The 18,328-nt window shown below is 39.2% G+C and overlaps 2 protein-coding genes across 6 annotated transcripts in view; one reads left to right on the top strand and one right to left on the bottom strand.

Moving 5' to 3' along the window:
* LOC311306233 (alanine aminotransferase 2-like) overlaps window positions 1–10,364 on the top strand; it is a 46,539-nt gene extending 36,175 nt beyond the window's left edge. For all 3 annotated transcript variants that reach the window (XM_084434521.1, XM_084434522.1, XM_084434523.1), the window contains exons 5-12: window positions 1,285–1,418; window positions 1,886–2,129; window positions 2,752–2,831; window positions 2,920–3,056; window positions 3,545–3,719; window positions 3,805–3,960; window positions 4,925–5,037; window positions 9,763–10,364. In XM_084434521.1, coding sequence (XP_084290647.1) covers window positions 1,285–1,418; window positions 1,886–2,129; window positions 2,752–2,831; window positions 2,920–3,056; window positions 3,545–3,719; window positions 3,805–3,960; window positions 4,925–5,037; window positions 9,763–9,853 — 1,130 coding nt within the window. In that variant the 3' untranslated portion in view covers window positions 9,854–10,364. The remainder of the gene's footprint in view (window positions 1–1,284; window positions 1,419–1,885; window positions 2,130–2,751; window positions 2,832–2,919; window positions 3,057–3,544; window positions 3,720–3,804; window positions 3,961–4,924; window positions 5,038–9,762) is intronic.
* A 2,836-nt stretch (window positions 10,365–13,200) lies between these two features.
* LOC311305731 (uncharacterized protein) lies at window positions 13,201–17,790 on the bottom strand. 3 transcript variants are annotated; one of them, XM_084433542.1, is made up of 5 exons: window positions 17,543–17,790; window positions 16,938–17,170; window positions 14,097–16,508; window positions 13,913–13,993; window positions 13,201–13,341 (listed from the first exon to the last, which is right to left on the bottom strand). In XM_084433542.1, exons 2-5 carry the CDS (start codon window positions 17,131–17,133, stop codon window positions 13,295–13,297), a joined length of 2,736 nt encoding a protein of 911 aa, XP_084289668.1. In that variant the 5' UTR covers window positions 17,134–17,170; window positions 17,543–17,790; the 3' UTR covers window positions 13,201–13,294. The 3 variants fall into 3 exon arrangements, with proteins under 3 accessions (XP_084289668.1, XP_084289670.1, XP_084289669.1); XM_084433544.1 differs by having other exon boundaries at window positions 16,938–17,165; window positions 17,543–17,616; XM_084433543.1 differs by lacking the exon at window positions 17,543–17,790 and having other exon boundaries at window positions 16,938–17,186.
* Between the last annotated feature and the right edge of the window lie 538 nt (window positions 17,791–18,328).

The raw sequence follows: 18,328 nt of genomic DNA on the forward strand, positions 1-18,328 counted from the left end.
TTTGGAGAAGCCAGGCTCTTATGGCTAGTGAGAACAGGATAGTAGAACAAGGACAGAAAACATGGACAGTTCGCAAGGTTAGTATACAGGATATAATATATAGTATACATACAGTATGTTGTATATTAGCTTGGTAAGATACAGTAAATTTGAATCATGTACAACAGACAGATATTAGTCAAACTGATTGAATAAGTCCTTCAAAGGTCCATACTTCATTGTCTGCTAAGGTGCATGACATGTAGATGGAAAGTAACAAGTAGTGTTGAGTGAAACTTCTGGCCTGATTCATAAAATAATAAAGATTTATGTTATGTTTTCGGTTCTATTCGACCTAACTGTTTTGGTGATGAATTAGCATGCTTGGTTAAAGAGATGAATCTTCAGTCTAGACTTAAACTGACAAAGTGTGATTCATAAACAATGCAGGGAAGGCCAACATTTTAGTCTGCTAACTTTAGTATGTGTGTGCATGATGTGCATGATGACAAAATACAGATTTTGATATAATTAAATAATCCCATCATATTCATCTTCATGTAAAAGCAGCAATATTTTAAATGTACCCACAAAAATGCAATATTTGCATTTGCTTATTTGACAAAAAAAAAGAAAGAATTTGATGGTGCCTAAAAGAAAGGAAGTTTTTTTGTTTGTTTTTTTGCAGTGCAGTGCAAGTATCTAAGCAGTTTATCTATACTGAGGAATTTGAACATCAGTTACTGTAACTGTGTGAACTACTCCAAAGTACAGTATTGAAAAGCAGAAGAGCACCTTTCTAGAGATTAACATGCTTTAAAAAAAAGATTTTGAGACATTACAAATTGTTGCATTGCATTTGAGACTGTCACTGTTCCATGGCACAACCACAATACTTTGTTATGGTTGAAACACAGGTCATGAATACTTTAATAGAACGGTAACACTCTACAATAAGGTGGCATTTGTTAACATTACACTTGTAAACATAAACTAACAATGAAAAATACTTCTAAGTATATATAAATGTTAGGTCATGTTAATTTCAACATTTACTGATGCATAATTAAAAAATCTAAAGTTGTTAATATTTTTTAATGGACCTGAGCTAACATGAACTAACAATGAACAGCTGCATTTATTTTAACTAACTTTAACAAAGATCAATAAATACTGTAACACATTTTGTTAGATAATGTTAGATAAACGCAGTAACTATTAGGTTACCAAGAGAATACTTTTAATAAACACTGTGTTTGATGCAATTGATCAAGTGTTTGTAATTTGGCTTTTTGGATCTTTCAGGGTCTTACAGTACTAGTCAGGGAATTGAAATAATTCGGCAGGACGTCGCTCGCTATATTGAACGGCGAGATGGAGGAATCCCATGTGACCCTGACAACATTTACCTCTCAATAGGAGCCAGTGATGCGATCGTGGTAAGCAGATACTACTAACAGACAACAAGAAATGTGAAGACAAAACAAAGCTAAATGTAACATTCATTTAAAAAAATAGACACAGACAACATATCTTGTTTAAATATCTGCATGGCAATATACATATGGTAGTTATATGCAAATTAGGCCATGGATATAAAAAAGGCATTGTCAGCTCCGTATGTATGGCTATTTCGTAGTGTAACCAGACAGTGTGGGGCATAAGGCTATGTGTATACGCATGTCCATGAACAGTGCATAAATTGCATAAATTCTGGTGTACAAATAACTTTATGAAAACTTTGTTTGTGCATAAGCTACCTTTAAAAAAAAGTAGGCAACTTTATGCTGAAATCTATGCAAAGTTTTATTCATATTTATTCACTTTTCTTATCATTCATATTTTTGATTGTCATTGCATTAGAGAATTAATGAGAAATTTAAATGCCTGTGTTTGTCTGTGTCAGACTATGCTTAAGTTACTAGTGTCAGGGGAAGGAATGTCTCGTACGGGAGTGATGATATCAATCCCTCAGTACCCACTGTACTCTGCTGCTCTGGCTGAATTGGGTGCTGTGCAAATCAGTTACTATTTGGAAGAAGACAACTGCTGGAGTTTGGACATCAATGAGTTACGGCGCGCCCTGCAGGAAGCAAAGAAGCACTGCAGCCCTCGAGCACTGTGCATTATCAATCCTGGCAACCCCACAGGTGTTACGACAAATCTATCTGCTTTTATTGTGGTGGCCAGTTTGGGTTTGCAATATAAGTTACTTGATATATATTTTACCTCATCTTATAGGATCATTAAAAACAAATATCCCATCCGGACATCACTTATGGCCACAACTGTATATTCCTTTATGACTGTGGGTGGTTCTCATTCCCTTCAAATTGTCCATCCTCTTTCCTCACTCCTTCATCTTCGACGACCCGGAAACAGATCACCACGATGAAGGATGTATCAGTTGTCTAAATGCACCATGTAAAGATGAGAAGTGAGGAAATAGTCTCTTTTTGTCGAAACACAAATGCCTGAAATCGGAGGCAAATTCAGAAAAAATCTAAATAACAAATACACCTTTGATTCCTTGTTTCTATTCCTTGCATCCCTCCCTCGCATTTTCTGGAGCAAGGAAAGGAAATGATGCACGATTTAAGAAATGAGAAGCACCCTGGCTGAGTATGTAAATAAGAAGAGTGGGTAAATAAAAGTGTATTGTGTGCGCTTATTTGCTTAAAAATTGTTGTTGCAGTGGTGAAGGCTATGAACAATCATTGGACTGGAAAACATAAAAATAATCTGGCAACGCTGCCTACCTTTACTCGACAGGTCAAGTGCAAAGTCGGCAGTGCATTGAAGATGTGATCCGATTTGCTGCGACAGAAAACCTTTTCCTCATGTCTGACGAGGTGATTTGTATGATAGGCCTATACATATGGTTTTTAAATATATAAAACACACAATGATAATGTTTTCAATATGCCCTGCTTTATCCAGGTCTATCAGGACAATGTTTATGCTGACGGGTGTAAGTTTCACTCCTTTAAGAAGGTGCTGTTTGAAATGGGTCCAGAATACTCTGAGAAAGTGGAACTAGCTTCATTTCACTCAACGTCAAAGTGCTACATGGGAGAGTGAGTGTTCAAAACAAGAGAAGTGCAAATTATCTGCAGGTTTTTTGGAAGAAGTATTCTGTTAATAATATTATAGAATTGAATGAATCTGACTCCTCCTAATAACTATTTGTTCTTAAAGGTTTAGCTCACCTAAAAATAAAAATTCTGTCATTATTTACTCACCCTCATGTCGTTCCAAATCTATTAGACTTTCGTTTATCTTTGATACACAAATGAAGATATTTTGAAACATGAAATTTCTGTCTTTCCATTGAAAGCTAAAGCCATCACACCAAAAGGTGACACTTCAAAAGATTCAAGATGTTTGAACAGACTTGATCGCTTAATATGTTGAACAGATTCATTTAGACTTTTAATCACATTTAACTCTTTTTTTTATATTGTGTATGTTGTGTATTTTCTATTTGATTTGACCAAATAGTAGTGCCCTAAAATAGGTCAAGTAAATAGTTAAGCTCTAAACCTGTCTGTCTTACTTCTTGAAGGTGTGGTTTTCGTGGTGGTTATATGGAGGTGGTAAATCTAGACCCGGACGTGAAAGTTCAACTCACTAAGCTGGTGTCTGTGCGGCTGTGTCCTCCGGTGCCTGGTCAGGCTCTTCTAGATGTGGTGGTCAATCCACCTCAACCAGATGAACCCTCATATGACACATTCATCAAGGTATATAATGTCCCATTGATTGTTTCCTTGTTGATCTGTACCAGTTAAGAAGAAAGTAATCAAACCTTTTCTCCATTGTCTTCAGGAACGCACAGAAACGTTGGCCACACTGGCAGAGAAAGCCAACATGACGCAAGAGATCTTGAATCAAGTCCCAGGAATAAAATGTAACCCAGTGCAGGGTGCAATGTACACTTTCCCACGTATCCACCTCCCACCAAAAGCTATCCTGGAGGCCAAGGTAGAATCGGCCTGTACTCAGTTAAATCTAATATCTGTTCTTTTTATGGACATCTCTAAAGGTGTGGTTACATTTTCCGCTGTTCTGCACATTTTCATGGGAAAAATCCAATCATTTCAAAAGATTTCCCATGCAGATTTTGCATTGAGTCTGTTGGCAATGTGAATTTGCCATGTTGACTAACAAACAGCTGCCTGGTTTGAAAGTGATTGTGTAAGCTGTGCTTCATACATCTCTACACCATTGACAATGGACCTTTTTTGCTAAAGTGCTAATGTGACTGCACCGTAACTAACCTTGACTTGTTTGAGATTCATGGGGCATATTCCAGTTTTAAGTTACCATGACTCACTTTAAGTAACCATGGCTCATTAACCCAACACTATCCCTAAAGGCCAATTCACACCGCACCGTCAGATGGCAAAGAAACTTCGTCGGGTATTGACTCCAAGCACAACTACGCAATATGCTTACTAAATCTTTAACACCTTTTTAATCTTTTTTTTTATAATTTCCTAGGCCGGACATCACTTTTGGCCACTAAAGTACACGGTTAGGATTGTGTGGATGTTTATTATTCATAAATACCAATGTGTGTGTGTGAGAGAAATGGCCTACACACTTTTTGCTGCCTGTAACATTGCATAAATCCATTTTTTAGGCTTTATCAGTATGATACATGCCAAGGATTCTACTCAAATAGAACAATATTCTCATGTCAGTATAATGTTAGAATCAGGTTCTGAAAGTGAGAAATATACTGATATATATTGAGAATTTGAGAAGATGGTTTGCATTAAGACTTACACATGACCTATACAATGATAGAAAGATAGATGACAATGAGTTAAAGTAAATTAAAACAATATTTTCTTTGTTAAACCATTACATCTTTTTTTTTATCTGGTTGAATTAAACTTTATCATAAAACGCTAACTGTAATCCTCCATCCCTTCAAATTTAGGAGAAGGGACAATCTCCAGATATGTTCTACTGTATGAAGCTTCTGGAAGAAACAGGCATCTGTTTGGTTCCTGGCAGCGGCTTTGGACAGCGAGATGGCACCTACCATTTCAGGTTACTCTCCCTTTAAACAATCCAGATTAATAAAATCAACCATTGATTTGTTTGTGTTTGGTTATATTTAACAGTGAATTAACATCTGGAATGAAAGGCCATACAAAGTTACAATGTCCAGCAACACAAGAGAAAAGGCAGAACAATATATAGGGAAGGCAAGCGGAGCACATGTCAAACACAAATAAAGACAAAGCTATACACAACACAAACAACACTCAAGCACAACACAAACATTTCCACATGAAATTGACTTCAATAGTTCAGGTCAGGGAAGTGGAAGGAAGTTGAAACGGCTTCTAGATCAATCTTTGAGGTTGGTTCTTCTGCAAGGAGGTAATCCAGGATAATCCAGGAAGAATGCAATCCAAACGAAACTGCAAATGCTACAGCTCAGTAAAACACAAGACAGGAACAGACGAGGAACAGATGAGACGGAGGCATATAATAAAGCAAGGAGCTAAACAAGAAACAGGTGGAGACCAGTGTTGCCAGATTGTGCGGGTAAAAAACGGTTTGGGCGGGTGGACAAAATTTTGGCTGGTTTGGGGTCAGTTCGGCGGTTTTCAAACATCTGCATTTTAAAGTCTGATTGGTTAATAAACCAAACTAAAGTGTGCATGAAGTCCATAAAATCAGTCATCATGACATTAAACACACGCCCATGCAGAGTCAGCTGGCGTTGGTGTTGACATCGCCAACAAGCACGCAGCCAATCAGCGATCAGCAGGCAGACGCGATTTAGCGCGATAACTTGTAGCATATTCAAGTCATTGCTAATGCCAAAGTGGTATAAATATACAGTAAGTTGTATCTACTGTAAAGAGTGAGATGGTGAGCAACTCTAAAAACATGGATTACACATGTGGTGGGAGATGACTCGATGGCTCTTAATAAATATAATTAACTTTAATTAATTAATAATTAAAAGAGCAAAGTTGAATGACTTAAATTGAAATCGAAAATGGGATGACTCCTGTCCATGGTCATGTGCACACTGGCCTAACCAGACATCTTTATGGGGATTTATTACCCAGTTTACTCTGGCCTTCCAATTCAACCCAGCATTTTTCCCACTGAGAGCAGTAAGGTGGCCTACATTATTACCCATTATTACCATTATTATCACCATGAACAGTCAACATTTCATTGGGAAGATGAAAAAAGTGTTTCAAAATCCAGCCAGTTGGGGAGACGTGGATCACCGCCTGCTGAATCTCTCTCAAGGGACCCGGAGCACTCCTGAGTTTACAATGGAGTTTCATACTCTCACGACCAAGGGTGGATGGGATCAATGAGCCCTAAGAGCGACCTTTCACCATGTTTTGTCCTCCGAGCTCAAGGACAATTTAGCATTCCGAGACCCTGCTCCTGATCTTGAGTCCCTCACTGACGTGGCCATCCGGGTCGACCATTGTCTCAGAGAATGCCAGCTGGAGCGACAGTGGGAAACCAGCTTACTTGAGGCTACCAGTCCTCAAGTAAGTCCTGTTAAACTGTCTCCTCCCCCTGGTGATCCAGAGTAGGAAGGCCGGGGTGAGACTAGGAACCATCTCCTGCTCTGTGACCTTGGGCCCAGGGCCAGCGACACCATCAAAAATGTGCCTTTGTTGACTCAGGGGCCTCCGGGAGTTTCATGGACTTTAAGATGGCTCAGAGTCCCACTATTCCCCCTGTGATTCTCCCAAAGCCCCTTGCGTACATTACAGAAGTCAACAGCAGCCCGCTGGGGTCAGGTCTGATCACTCAGTTCACTCCGCCTCTTCAGCTACAGGTGGAGGACCACTAGGAATGGATACAGTTTTTCTTCATTAATTTTCTATAATCCTTGGTTTCCCATGGTTGACTGCTCACAACCCACATATTGACGGTCCTAAAAAGTCATCAGAGAGTGGGGAACCAACTGCCAGATCTCGAATACTGCTTTCTGCTGTCCCTCTGAGCTAATTAAGACTTTCCAAGAACTCTTGCCAGACAACCCTAATGCTGCGTTCACACCAAACGCGAATATGCGTCTGGCGCGAGTGATTTCAATGTTAAGTCAATGGTAAGACGCGGTTACGCGCGTCTGGAGGTCTTGCGGCGCGAATGAGGCGTTTAGCGCGGCGCGGTAGACGCAAATTCGCCTCATTCGCGCGAATTGAGCGTCTGGCGCGTTTCGCGCGTTAAGCGCGAATTGTGCTTTTTGTGCTGTTTGACGCGAATTCGCGTCTGCCGCCCGAGTTGAAAAATCTGAACTTCTGCGTCAATTCGCGCCGCGTTAACCAATCAGGAGCCTGCCTGCTTGCTGCTGTCACGTGGTGAACTGACAGTTTAATGTTAGTTTATGTTTGGCCTCAATAAATTATTTTGTAATATGACTAAAATGCACAACAAAGCAAATCTTTCACATAAAAACTTGATTTCAATATGAGAGATAGCCTACTCATTTGTATTGAATGCTATTTATTCCATATCTATTCTAGATTAGCCTATATGAAACTTTATTAATCTAATATAAAGACACCAAACACAATTAAGTGTATAAAAAACTTTTCAAAAAAATAACAGGACAGGTTTCACTTTTGGAGGCTGCCTCCATTTATTATCAAAACAAAAATAAATGACAGATTAGGTGCGGGAGAGGGTGAACCTCGCGCCGGGCTTTACAGCGCGGGCTCGTCAGGCAGCGACCACTCGAGGCCGAGGCTTTATACGGCCTATGCTGTCCTCGTCAGCGTCCTCACCGTTAGGTCCACCAAACCTACCTCCTGGAGCAAATTGTGAAACTCCTGAAACCCTCCGGAGGTTTTGGTGGACCCGAGTACAGCGACGATGTCCCCTACGCAGCTGTTTCTGCTCTTCAGATCATATAAGAGCGGTGACTCTCTCGATTAATGCTATTGCTAATGCTCGATAAACATCTAAAAAAGATGGCCGCCAACAGCTTAGAAACTTTCGCCCCCTGACTTCGCCTTTGACGCGCGTAAATTTCACTCTTGACGCGCGAATGCACACAAAGTGGTCACGCGTATAACTAGACGCGGCAGGCGCGAATTTTGACGCAGATTCGCGTTTGGTGTGAACGCAGCATTAGAACAACTCCATCTTAATGCTCAAAGCCCCGTTCACGGAGATCATGGCCATTCCCAGGATGGAACCTGTCACTACTAAGTCCCCACCTCGCCCTCCCGAGCCACCCCAGAATACACGGACCTCCTCGAATTTTTCAGTAAAGTCCAAGCAGCCACACTGCCACTGAGGTATCTGGTCGCTGACAACCACTTGGAGCTCTCGACTTATCTGGTTTGAGTTTGCTCATAATACCCTGTACCATTCCTCTTTAGGCATGTCCCCCTTTGAGTGTCCGTATTGTGTCGCGATACATTATACCATAGGTTCTGTGCAGGGGACTTGACTGTTTCTCGTTGTCTTTGCTGAGGATCTTTGCAAAGGGTTGTCTAGCCAATGAGGTCTTCGCTGGTGATCTGTCTCTAAGGCTTGTCTGTCTAGTTGTCATGGCATCCTCTGACATTCAGGGCTGTGTTGTGGTCATCTCAGGGTGCAGGTCCACCACCTGGTCTGGATACACAGACGATTTAGATATTCTAGGTGTTATCAACTGGCCAGAATTTTGAGACTGTAATTGATGTGACGAACTGTAATCCAATAGGAGCTCGCTCAGGCACTGAGGAGCTAAACTATTTAGAGTTTTATAAGTAATCAGAAAGATTTGAAAATGTATGGCATGTTTAATAGGGAACCAATGCAGTGTTGATAAATCTGGGCTAATACGGCTATATTTCCTGGTTCTAGTAAAAACTCTAGATGCTGCATTTTGGACCAGCTGTTGTTTGAGCCTGCAGGTCAACCACCCATTAAGGCATTACAATATGATTTACAGTATGTGTTTTTTGGTGGGCCTACGTGTGTGAATGATAGTTCAAGTTAATTAAGTCTGTGTTAAGTTTTCCCATTACAGAAATGATGTCTAAATTATACTCTGCAAGAGCGGGAAAATTCGGAACCATGTGACTGAGAACAAGGCATGTTGATTAATGTGAAGGGAGGGGGAAATAATTATGCCCCTGAGCTAAAGACAATAGTTATGCCCTGAGCTGGCCCTGTTGGACCAAACTGTTGCTTAAAGGTAGGTTAGGCAATTTTCAGAGAGGCTAGCAATAGCGAGCTAGCTTTGAAAGCATAAGATCCCACCCTCCCTTCAGCGCGCTCCCAAAGCCATGCCTCCTCCAAAGCCCATGAACGCGTACAGCAGGAAGCAAATAAAAGCACCACAAGAGACGGCATTAAACTACTTTGTCTCAAAGCACATAACATTACAATAATAATGCACATAAACAACTTATAGAGCACTGACCTGTACCACCTGACTGCTGCAGATTACTTTCGGCGTTGATAGTGTTGCCATTGAAATGCATATATTCGAGTCATGAACGTCAGGGATTTTCATCTCTCCAAAATAACAGTAGTCATGGTGTAAATTCAGCATAAGCTCGTTGTTTTGGATCCGGAGGAACTGAAAAGGTGGATTGGTGACAAGTCTGTCTAACTCTGCATAACTTGAAATGCATTCATGACGTTAACACATGCGCTAAAAAAAATTCTGTTTAACGTGGTAAAAATATTTTATTTAATTAAGCAGCATCCGTTTTTTTCCTGGCATCCTCAGTTTTTCAATCCATTTGTTGATTAACTGTACCTGCTTTTTGCATTCTTCTCCTACAGAATGACCATCCTTCCTTCAAAAGAGAAACTGAAGATAGTGTTGGCCAAGATTAAGGAGTTTCACCAGCATTTCACGGACCAATACTCTTAACCCTCTTAATCTCATTTTCTGACAGACTTAACCAAATCCTCAATTTCTCACATAAAGCTACTGCACTTTTGAGATGTGTTCTATGGGTAAATACCTGCAATGCAAATTAAGTCCTATCTCACAGCATGAAAAATGTGAGGTGAACACGAGCCATGCTGAGAGGACAGTATTGTATCCACCCCGGCTATTCTATAAATAGCAATGTCAAATGTTTTTGGGGGACAAAAAACGAACTTACATTTGTGGTGAGCAATTAAAATATTAATGCTATTTTACTAGTAATATTTTAACACAGAATTATTAATTTCTATTAAGATTGGTTCTATTTGTTTATTGAATGTTTGTTTGTTTGTTTGTTTACTGTATACTGTAGTTCATTCTTGCTGTGCCAAAAAAAAAATTACATTGTGAATTTGGAAAAGACAGCCTGTTAACATCATTTATTTACAAAATATGATTGTGCAGTTGGTTGAGTAATATGAGTAAAAATGTAAAAATGTAATTAAATATGAGGAATTAATTAAATACTTTTCAAATAACATTATTGAGCTTGTGAACAGTGGTACGATCACATCACGCATTGTCATTGCCAGCAGTTCTGCCACACTCTTAGAACAAAAAGTTTAGTGGGGTTTATTTATAGACCATTGGGCCTATATTGACCCATATAGACGATTTCTAGTGATAAAGTATGTTTACAAGTGGTTCAATTAATAAAATCTAATCAAAATTATTTTTTATAAAATCCATAAAATGATCCCATGATGGGAATAGGATCCCTTATTCCTTCTGTCAGGTTTTATATAGAACCTTTTCTTCTAAGAGTGTAGTAAAATGTGCTGGGATTGGCAGTTAAGCAACAGAAGATCACAGCACATCTCAATTCTTGTACAGATGCATTCTGTGTCATCCTGTCCTTCCAAATAAGATCTTTTAAGGTATCCTGCAAGTCTGGTCTCTACAAGAATGCAAGTCTGGGTTTTTGCATTCTTAGAATTGAGAAACAGCTGCAATCTGGAATAATTTGAGGAAATTGAAACATGACAGAACTTCAAACTAAAAATCATAACAAGGGCTGTTATACAATATCCTCTAAGAAACAAAACTGTGGTTTCATCAACAGTCAGAGAAACAAACATTCACCAATTTCACAGGTAACAACAGTATTAAGAATCAAGTGCATCTAAACTGTAAAGTGCATATAGTCTTTTTTTTTGTCAATTCAGCTAATATTTTGTCTTTTGAACTATATGTAGCCTATATAACATAGAGAGGGCAAAGAAGGCTGGCAGAAGTGTGGATCTAAGTGCAGGCATATTTAATAACAAAAGCAAAACAGAAACCAATGAACACAAAGGGCAGGAGAACAAGAAAACAATAATACAAGAACACAATTAGAATACAAAAGTTTTGAGAGTTAATTTTTAGTCCATCTCTGTAAAACGGACTTCAGGGTAGGAGATGGACTAAAAATTAACTCTCAAAACTTACTGCCAGATTCTGAAAGACAAATTCTTCAAACAGTGGTACAAGAGGATGTGGTGCTGGTCCTTCAAGAGTCACTCAATCTGTCTGTCTATAAAGCCTATAAAAAAACAGTCTTCATGTATTTTCCTATACTTCAGCTTGTGATTCTCTAAGTGGGGGTCATTTTTTAGGATTCTTTACCTAACCTAAGTCTCTGAGATCCTGACACATTGCACTTCTGGAGACTCCATGTAGGTTGCAGTTCTGGAAGATGGTGGTGCTGGAGACTAAAGGGTTCCTGATGGTTTCACACTTAATTCTTCACCTTAATTATTAATTATTTTGTAGTTAACATGTGTCTTTTCTTCTCCTCCTGTTTTTTGTATGACCCTGCTGACTCAATGTGCATTTCACTGTCCAATGGTCATGCCTTAACTGCAATTTCTAGTATTGCATCCTTCTCATGGGCATTTAATAATTTAAGACTTTTCAGTCTGAGTTAAATCTCTTTTTTGGCTTATTTTATCTATAAAAGAAAACGTGCCTAATAATTATGCACACCTGAATATAAAGCATTTTTCATTTCCATCCTTCATGAATAATTATATATCACTTATAAATGATTAAATACAAAATTAATAGTAGTTAAGATTAATGTGGTTTGGAATTGGTAAAATGTGCCTAAAAAAAAAAAAAAAAAAAAAAAAAAAAAGCATGATCAGAAAATCAACGTGCCTAATATTTCTGCATGCAGTGTAGAGAGAGCTTGTACTTTTCTACATGTACTCCATTACATTTACAAAGAAAAAAAATAATAGGCTTTCTTTTTTTTACACCAATACAATAAAGTACACGTTAAATGTCACCATGACAAATCTTTCCTCAATGATTTAAAAATAAAATGTTTTTTTTTTCTTTATTTTAATGTTACAAGCAAATTAATCATGCTCACATAAGCTTTTATTTAAACAGCCAATGAAATTTATGAATGCAAAAACTGGCAACATTTTTTAGAAGAATAGTTATTTTATATATATATAAAAAAAAATCCTTTTCATTACAAATGTGCATGACTTCGCAAAAGGAGAAGTTCTGAAGAATGGTCATGCTTTTCCATTACCCCGTGGATGTGGACCAGGGGCTTTAAAAAAAAAAAACATCATTAAAATTATCCATACAAGTATTTCAAGTCTTCCATCATCATGGCTGATTTTTTAGATTGCACACAAAAAAAATGCTGTATTTTCACATATTTCCCCAATCACTTCCTATGACATTTTTGACTGCGAACACGTGATTTATTTTTGGCTTTTTTGCCTTTATGACAGGATAAAGCTCATAGGAAGCGAAGTTGGAGAGAAAGAGGGGGACAGGATCGGTGAAGATCAACTAGATCAACTCGAACTTGGGACGCCCGAAGCACAACTGAGCTATGCACTGCGCAGACATGTGACTATTGTTTAACGACCATTTAGGTTATAAATAGCAACTACCACAAATGTCACCAAGTTTCGTACCATTCCGATAAAGTAGCAATTTATAAACCATTTTTTCAGTCTAAAATGACCAAACACCAGAGGGTTAAGTCACTCTAGACAGCACCGCTTTGTCAGACTATCTTGTTGGTGAGATCAGATCTGTGTGGATCATACTTTCTGTTGTAGGACTCATTACAAATTACAATATAAAAAAAAAAAAAAAAAACAACTCTAAATTTCAGATTTCCTCCTGCTCCTGGCACATCTATTCTGCACAAGCATTTGCACAGTACTGTGTATTACATACATAGTTATTCACACAACGTATTAAAATATGATTGTGACATTTCATTTCAAATGGAACTTTGGAAGATTCAATGACAAAAGGCAATATGCAGTATGTTGGCAGTCATAAGTACTTTATTAAATCACTGCATAAAAATGTAAAAATGAGTATTTGAGTGTTGAAAGGGTTTGAACATTTGTGAGTGTGCCTTCACTCTCTCCATGGGGTGTGCATTGTGTCTCCCTGTTGTGTGAGCTCTGGAGAGAGAAAGAAAGTGGGATTAACAAAATAACAGCAAAAGATGAAGTGATTAAATAAAAGGAAATTTTAAATGTGCATTAAATGCATAAACATAGGGTATAATAGGGACAATTCTTTCAAGACACAAAATGAAGTTCAAAACGTAGGTTAGGGAGGAGCCTAAACATTCAGTCCTGTCAATCATCATTACGATCATACTAAACAAGCAGCAGACACCACGTCATCCCATTGACAAAAGGCTTGTTCGACTTGAACCGGCGCTGCACAAACCGTTGGGTGAATTACATCAAAATACCGCGAGAGCGAGTGGAGAGCAGGCGGCTCCTTATGCTTTTGAATTGCTCTCGCGGTACTTTGATGTCATAAACCGATCGGTCTGTGCAGCGCCGGTTCAAGTCGAACAAGCCTAAATTCTTCCGGCAGCCGCCCTCCTCCTCCAGTAAATTATCTCTATCCTCTATCTCAAGCCTCGGGTTCGAACCTCCTCCAAAGACAGGAAACCAAGTTAGTTTGCTATTAATACTTAAGGCTGAATGGGCAGGCAAACTAGTGAATTAACTTTCTTACCTTGCAAGTACTCTTTTCTTTCTTTTTTCTGGATCCTTCTTTCAGTTTTAGGTGCCTGCATTCTTCCTTTCCATGCATCATCTACCAGAAGACATATGTAACAATACAGAGTATGAGTGTGTGTGTGTGTGTGTACGCATGCACACACAGTAGAGAATTTGGGCAAGTCTATTGCCAGCCCTACCTTTCTGCAGTCTCTGTAGCAATCTCTCATTTGGGTTAATACAGTCTTTCCCACTCTTTTCCCAAGTTCTCCATTCAAGGTCAACACATTTATCTTGAGCAGGGCTGGCATTAAGGCATTGGTAATTTTCAAACGGTCCCTTTTGATCTCTGATTTTAGGCTGATAAGCAGCACAGCATTTTGCCGCATGACTTCCCAAAATCATTTTTTGGATATCATGGACTCCCTCAGTAGCCCTCTCGTCATCAAAGGTTATCATTTCAGCAATCTCTTCTCTTTTGCAACAAAGACCATCTGAAAAAGAAAGCTTTCTATGATCCTTTCCTTTCATGTTATATCTACATGATGCGCAGAAGGGAAGCTTTTTCTCCAATGTGGAATGAGAAACCCAACCACACGTCATTGCAGATCCAGCAAGCCTCGGACTGCTTTTTGCTTTGCACTTGCAAGTATGAAACGAACTATGCTCCTGATCTGAGACACCAATTGCTGGTCTTTGGTTCCTGGTCTCTTTCCCATTTCTAAGAGGAGAAGATTCAAGACTAATGGCAAGGGACATCTTTGGTAGCCGCCTCTCCGAAATGTTAGGCTGTTGTTGTACAATGGGTAACTTACTGTAGTAATATACATTACCAAAGTCAGCCAGCCAGCTTGTTGAGGGACGGTATGGTGAGTGGGCCTTGAGTGAGCTAATGGAGTCTTCACGTTTAGTTGATGCACCAGTTTGTTGACTTTCCCCTACTGGAATAACATTTGTGCAAGACTGATTCGGCTTTGACAGAACATCACTGAATTTAATCTGTGGACTCAGGGGTTTCTGAGGAGTTAAAAACCCATTCTCAACCATCCACTCATTTGAAGGCACATACGGCATCAAAGACTCTACCGACCAGGTAGAGGCCTCTAGTTGATGTGGAAGACCATGATATTTAGTAGATGGATCAGTTTGTTGATACTTCCCTACAGGAACACAATTTGGCTTTGAGATTATGTCACTGGGTTCAATCAGTGGGCTCAAGGGTTTCTGAGGGGTTAGAAGACCATTCTCTATCATCCACTCACTGGACGGCACATGAGGCATTAAAGACTCTACCGACCAGATAGGGGTCTCTAGTTGACGTGGAAGACCATGGTATTTAGTAGATGCATCAGTTTGTTGATACTTCCCTACAGGAACACAGTTTGGCTTTGAGATACTATGACTGGGTTCAATCAGTGGGCTCAGAGGTTTATGAGGGGTTAGAAGGCCATTCTCTATCATCCACTCACTGGACGGCACATATGGCATCAAAGACTCTACCGACCAGATAGAGGTCTCTAGTTGACGTGGAAGACCATGGTATTTAGTAGATGCATCAGTTTGTTGATACTTCCCTACAGGAACACAGTTTGGCTTTGAGATACTATGACTGGGTTCAATCAGTGGGCTCAGAGGTTTCTGAGGGGTTAGAAGGCCATTCTCTATCATCCACTCACTGGACGGCACATACGGGATAAAAGACTCTACCGACCAGATAGAAGCCTCGAGCTGACAAGGCTGGTTATGGTACTGTATGTCAAATGGCAGCCGCAGAATCTTGAAGGGAACATTGGAAGAGTTTCCATCTTCCTTTACCTCTGTATGAAAAGGCATCTCTGATTTTTTCTTTGCTTTAAGGCTTTGGGTAACAACAGATCTGCTTGGCTTAGGATATGTTTTAAAAGTTCTACAAGATGGAGAAGTTCTCACCACAGTAACTTCTGTACAAGCAGGGAGACCATGCTTACTGGAGTATCTTAACATCCCAGCTTCAACCTTCTGTTTATCCTTCCTTACTGCTAATGACTGGTAAGAGCACAAGACGACATCCTCTGAAGATTGTACAGATGCCAAGCTGCACTGCAAAAGGTCAGTTTCGTTCTGACTAACTAGCTCAATGTTCTGAAAGATCTTAAGCCCAGAAGGCATTTCATTGCATTTGATTTGTACCCGTTCGGCTTGGAGGACTTCACTCTTGGGAACCGCAGATAAACCAGTAATGTCAATAGTATTGGTGGCATTGCAATTTTGAGTCATTGTGGATGTACCTTCAGGGCAAGCTACTGATTTGTTATCTGAGGAGCAGGGTGATGTTGACACTGGACTGCCACAGCCAGTACCCCTACCTGATTCAGAACAAGTTTGGGACCTTGCTGCATGTCCATGTGAGTCTATGCTATGACAAAGGGGTTCAGTTTGCACCTCCGAGCTGACCATCACACGACCAACAGGCACACGGTTTTGGAAATGGGATCGGTGGGTCTGGTGGGCAATAGTTGGAGCCACATGGGGAGTCATTCGTCTGTAGTCCAATATGGGTAGTTGAGCATGAGGAATCATGTATCCAGGGACTTCCAAACACGGGGGAAGTAGTGGTGGCATCATGCCGTAACCTTGAAAACAAAGAACAGTTATATTACGTAAATGTGGGTTTCCATGAATACATTTTAACAGACTGTTTGATAGCATTAACAGCTGGATCCTAGCCTAAATCAAAGTTCCTCAAATCATATACTTAAATCATGTAAAGTAAATATCACGCTTCATATTATGAAAAACATGCAGATTCCTCCATACTTTCAATCGTGAGCTTAATGTACTTGAGATCCAGAAAAGCAGCCATCAAGAAACTTTTAGAAACACTTTTTAGAAACATGTTCATTGGGTAAAATGAAATAAAGGCACAGCAAATAAAGTAAAATCCTGAAAAATTGCTCAACAGTATAATTCAATTGAAATCCATCTCTGAAGAAAAAAAGAAATAGCAACCCTAACTATATTTGGTAAAATAAGAAAAGAAACAGGTATGCTTAAGAAGATACCTAATCCATGAAATCCACCGTAGGGAGCATATGGCATTGGCATGGACCACTGATATGGGAAGAGAGGCTGGACATTGGGAACATAAAAGGGTTGGTTTTGTTGGAGCTGCTCATTTGGGTGTAACACTCTGGAGGGCAGAGGACCAGGGAGCAGAGGGGCCTGTGCATACAGTGATCCACTCAGTACACCTGCCATTGCACCAGTGGGCTCTTTGGTAGCGAAAGCAGCTATACTTGAAGAAGAACAAGTCAAGAGAGGGCTTTAATAATTTAGTCAGAATGGTCTTAAAACTACAGTCAGGGTTTTGTTTTTGAAGTTGAACTGAAGCAGTTCTCATTTTTGTTTGTGATGATTTTAGACTACTTGACCTTTCTTATATTATATAGTTCTTTCAAAAACAAGATGAACTTATTTATCAATCCACAACTTATTATGAATTTGATTTTACATGTATTTAAGCTTAGCATTTTATGACAAACAGTGACCAAATGTTATATATATAAATAATGTTATATGTTGATAGCAACTGAATAGTTTGTTTAAACTATTAAAACTTCAATTAAACAAAGTAGGCGTCTTTATTTACAGTCCACATAGAGCTTACCTTGAAGTTGAAAAGCTTTTTCAAACCAGAAATAATCACAATAAAAGTTAATCCACAGTTTTCCACAAGTTTAAATCAATAGTGTGTTGTGAACCCAGAGAAAACCACACCCAAATAATTAGACCTATTAATTAGAATGACGTTAATTAGGATGAAGCATGAGCTGATTAGGCAGTCCAGCTGACTCTATTAGAAAGGCTGTTGATTCCAGAAAAGTTGTTTGGCGTTAGTTTAGTTCAGGGCCGTGCACAGACATTTTGAGGGGCAGTGGCCTAAACCAAAAAAAGGGGCACTAAGGGGGTGGTTGCTTGTTAACACAAATTATCCAGTTATTACAAAATATACAATTAAAAGAGAAGACAGCACACGCTCAAATACATTTTAGACTTTATTGTAGATGTTTTGATAAAACATCACAATTACACATTGCTGATAATAACATAAACTATTTGCTATAGAAGGAAGTCACTTGCGCTTCAGCCTGGTTGGTGCTCACGGAACAGGACACAATATTCAAGAGAGGAAACCCAAGGTCTATCTAGGACCACGGAAACAGAACCGGAGCACACAACGTTTTTAATAATTTATTAATAAATAGCGACTAACGTTTCGACGCTCATGCGTCTTCTTCAGAGTCAAAAGATAAACTATTTGCTGTTTTACATTTTTATATTTACCTGTTCCATTTACAGCAACACTTTTTTATTTGGTACCATGTCCTGAAAGATCTTGATAACCTATTTTTTTATGATTCACAATTACACATTGGTGATAATAACTAGGGAT

This window comes from Rutilus rutilus (genome assembly GCF_951802725.1).
Source record: "Rutilus rutilus genome assembly, chromosome: 16".
Classification (NCBI taxonomy): domain Eukaryota; kingdom Metazoa; phylum Chordata; class Actinopteri; order Cypriniformes; family Leuciscidae; genus Rutilus; species Rutilus rutilus.

Coding starts and splice junctions, on each gene's coding strand:
- LOC311305731 (XM_084433542.1), bottom strand. CDS start 17,133: ATGGCAGGTGTACTGAGTGGATCACTGTATGCACAGGCCCCTCTGCTC. Junction 16,509..16,937: donor CGGTGGATTTCATGGATTAG/GTATCTTCTTAA, acceptor TTTGTTTTCAAG/GTTACGGCATGATGCCACCA. Junction 13,342..13,912: donor AAGAAAAGAGTACTTGCAAG/GTAAGAAAGTTA, acceptor TTCTCTCTCCAG/AGCTCACACAACAGGGAGAC.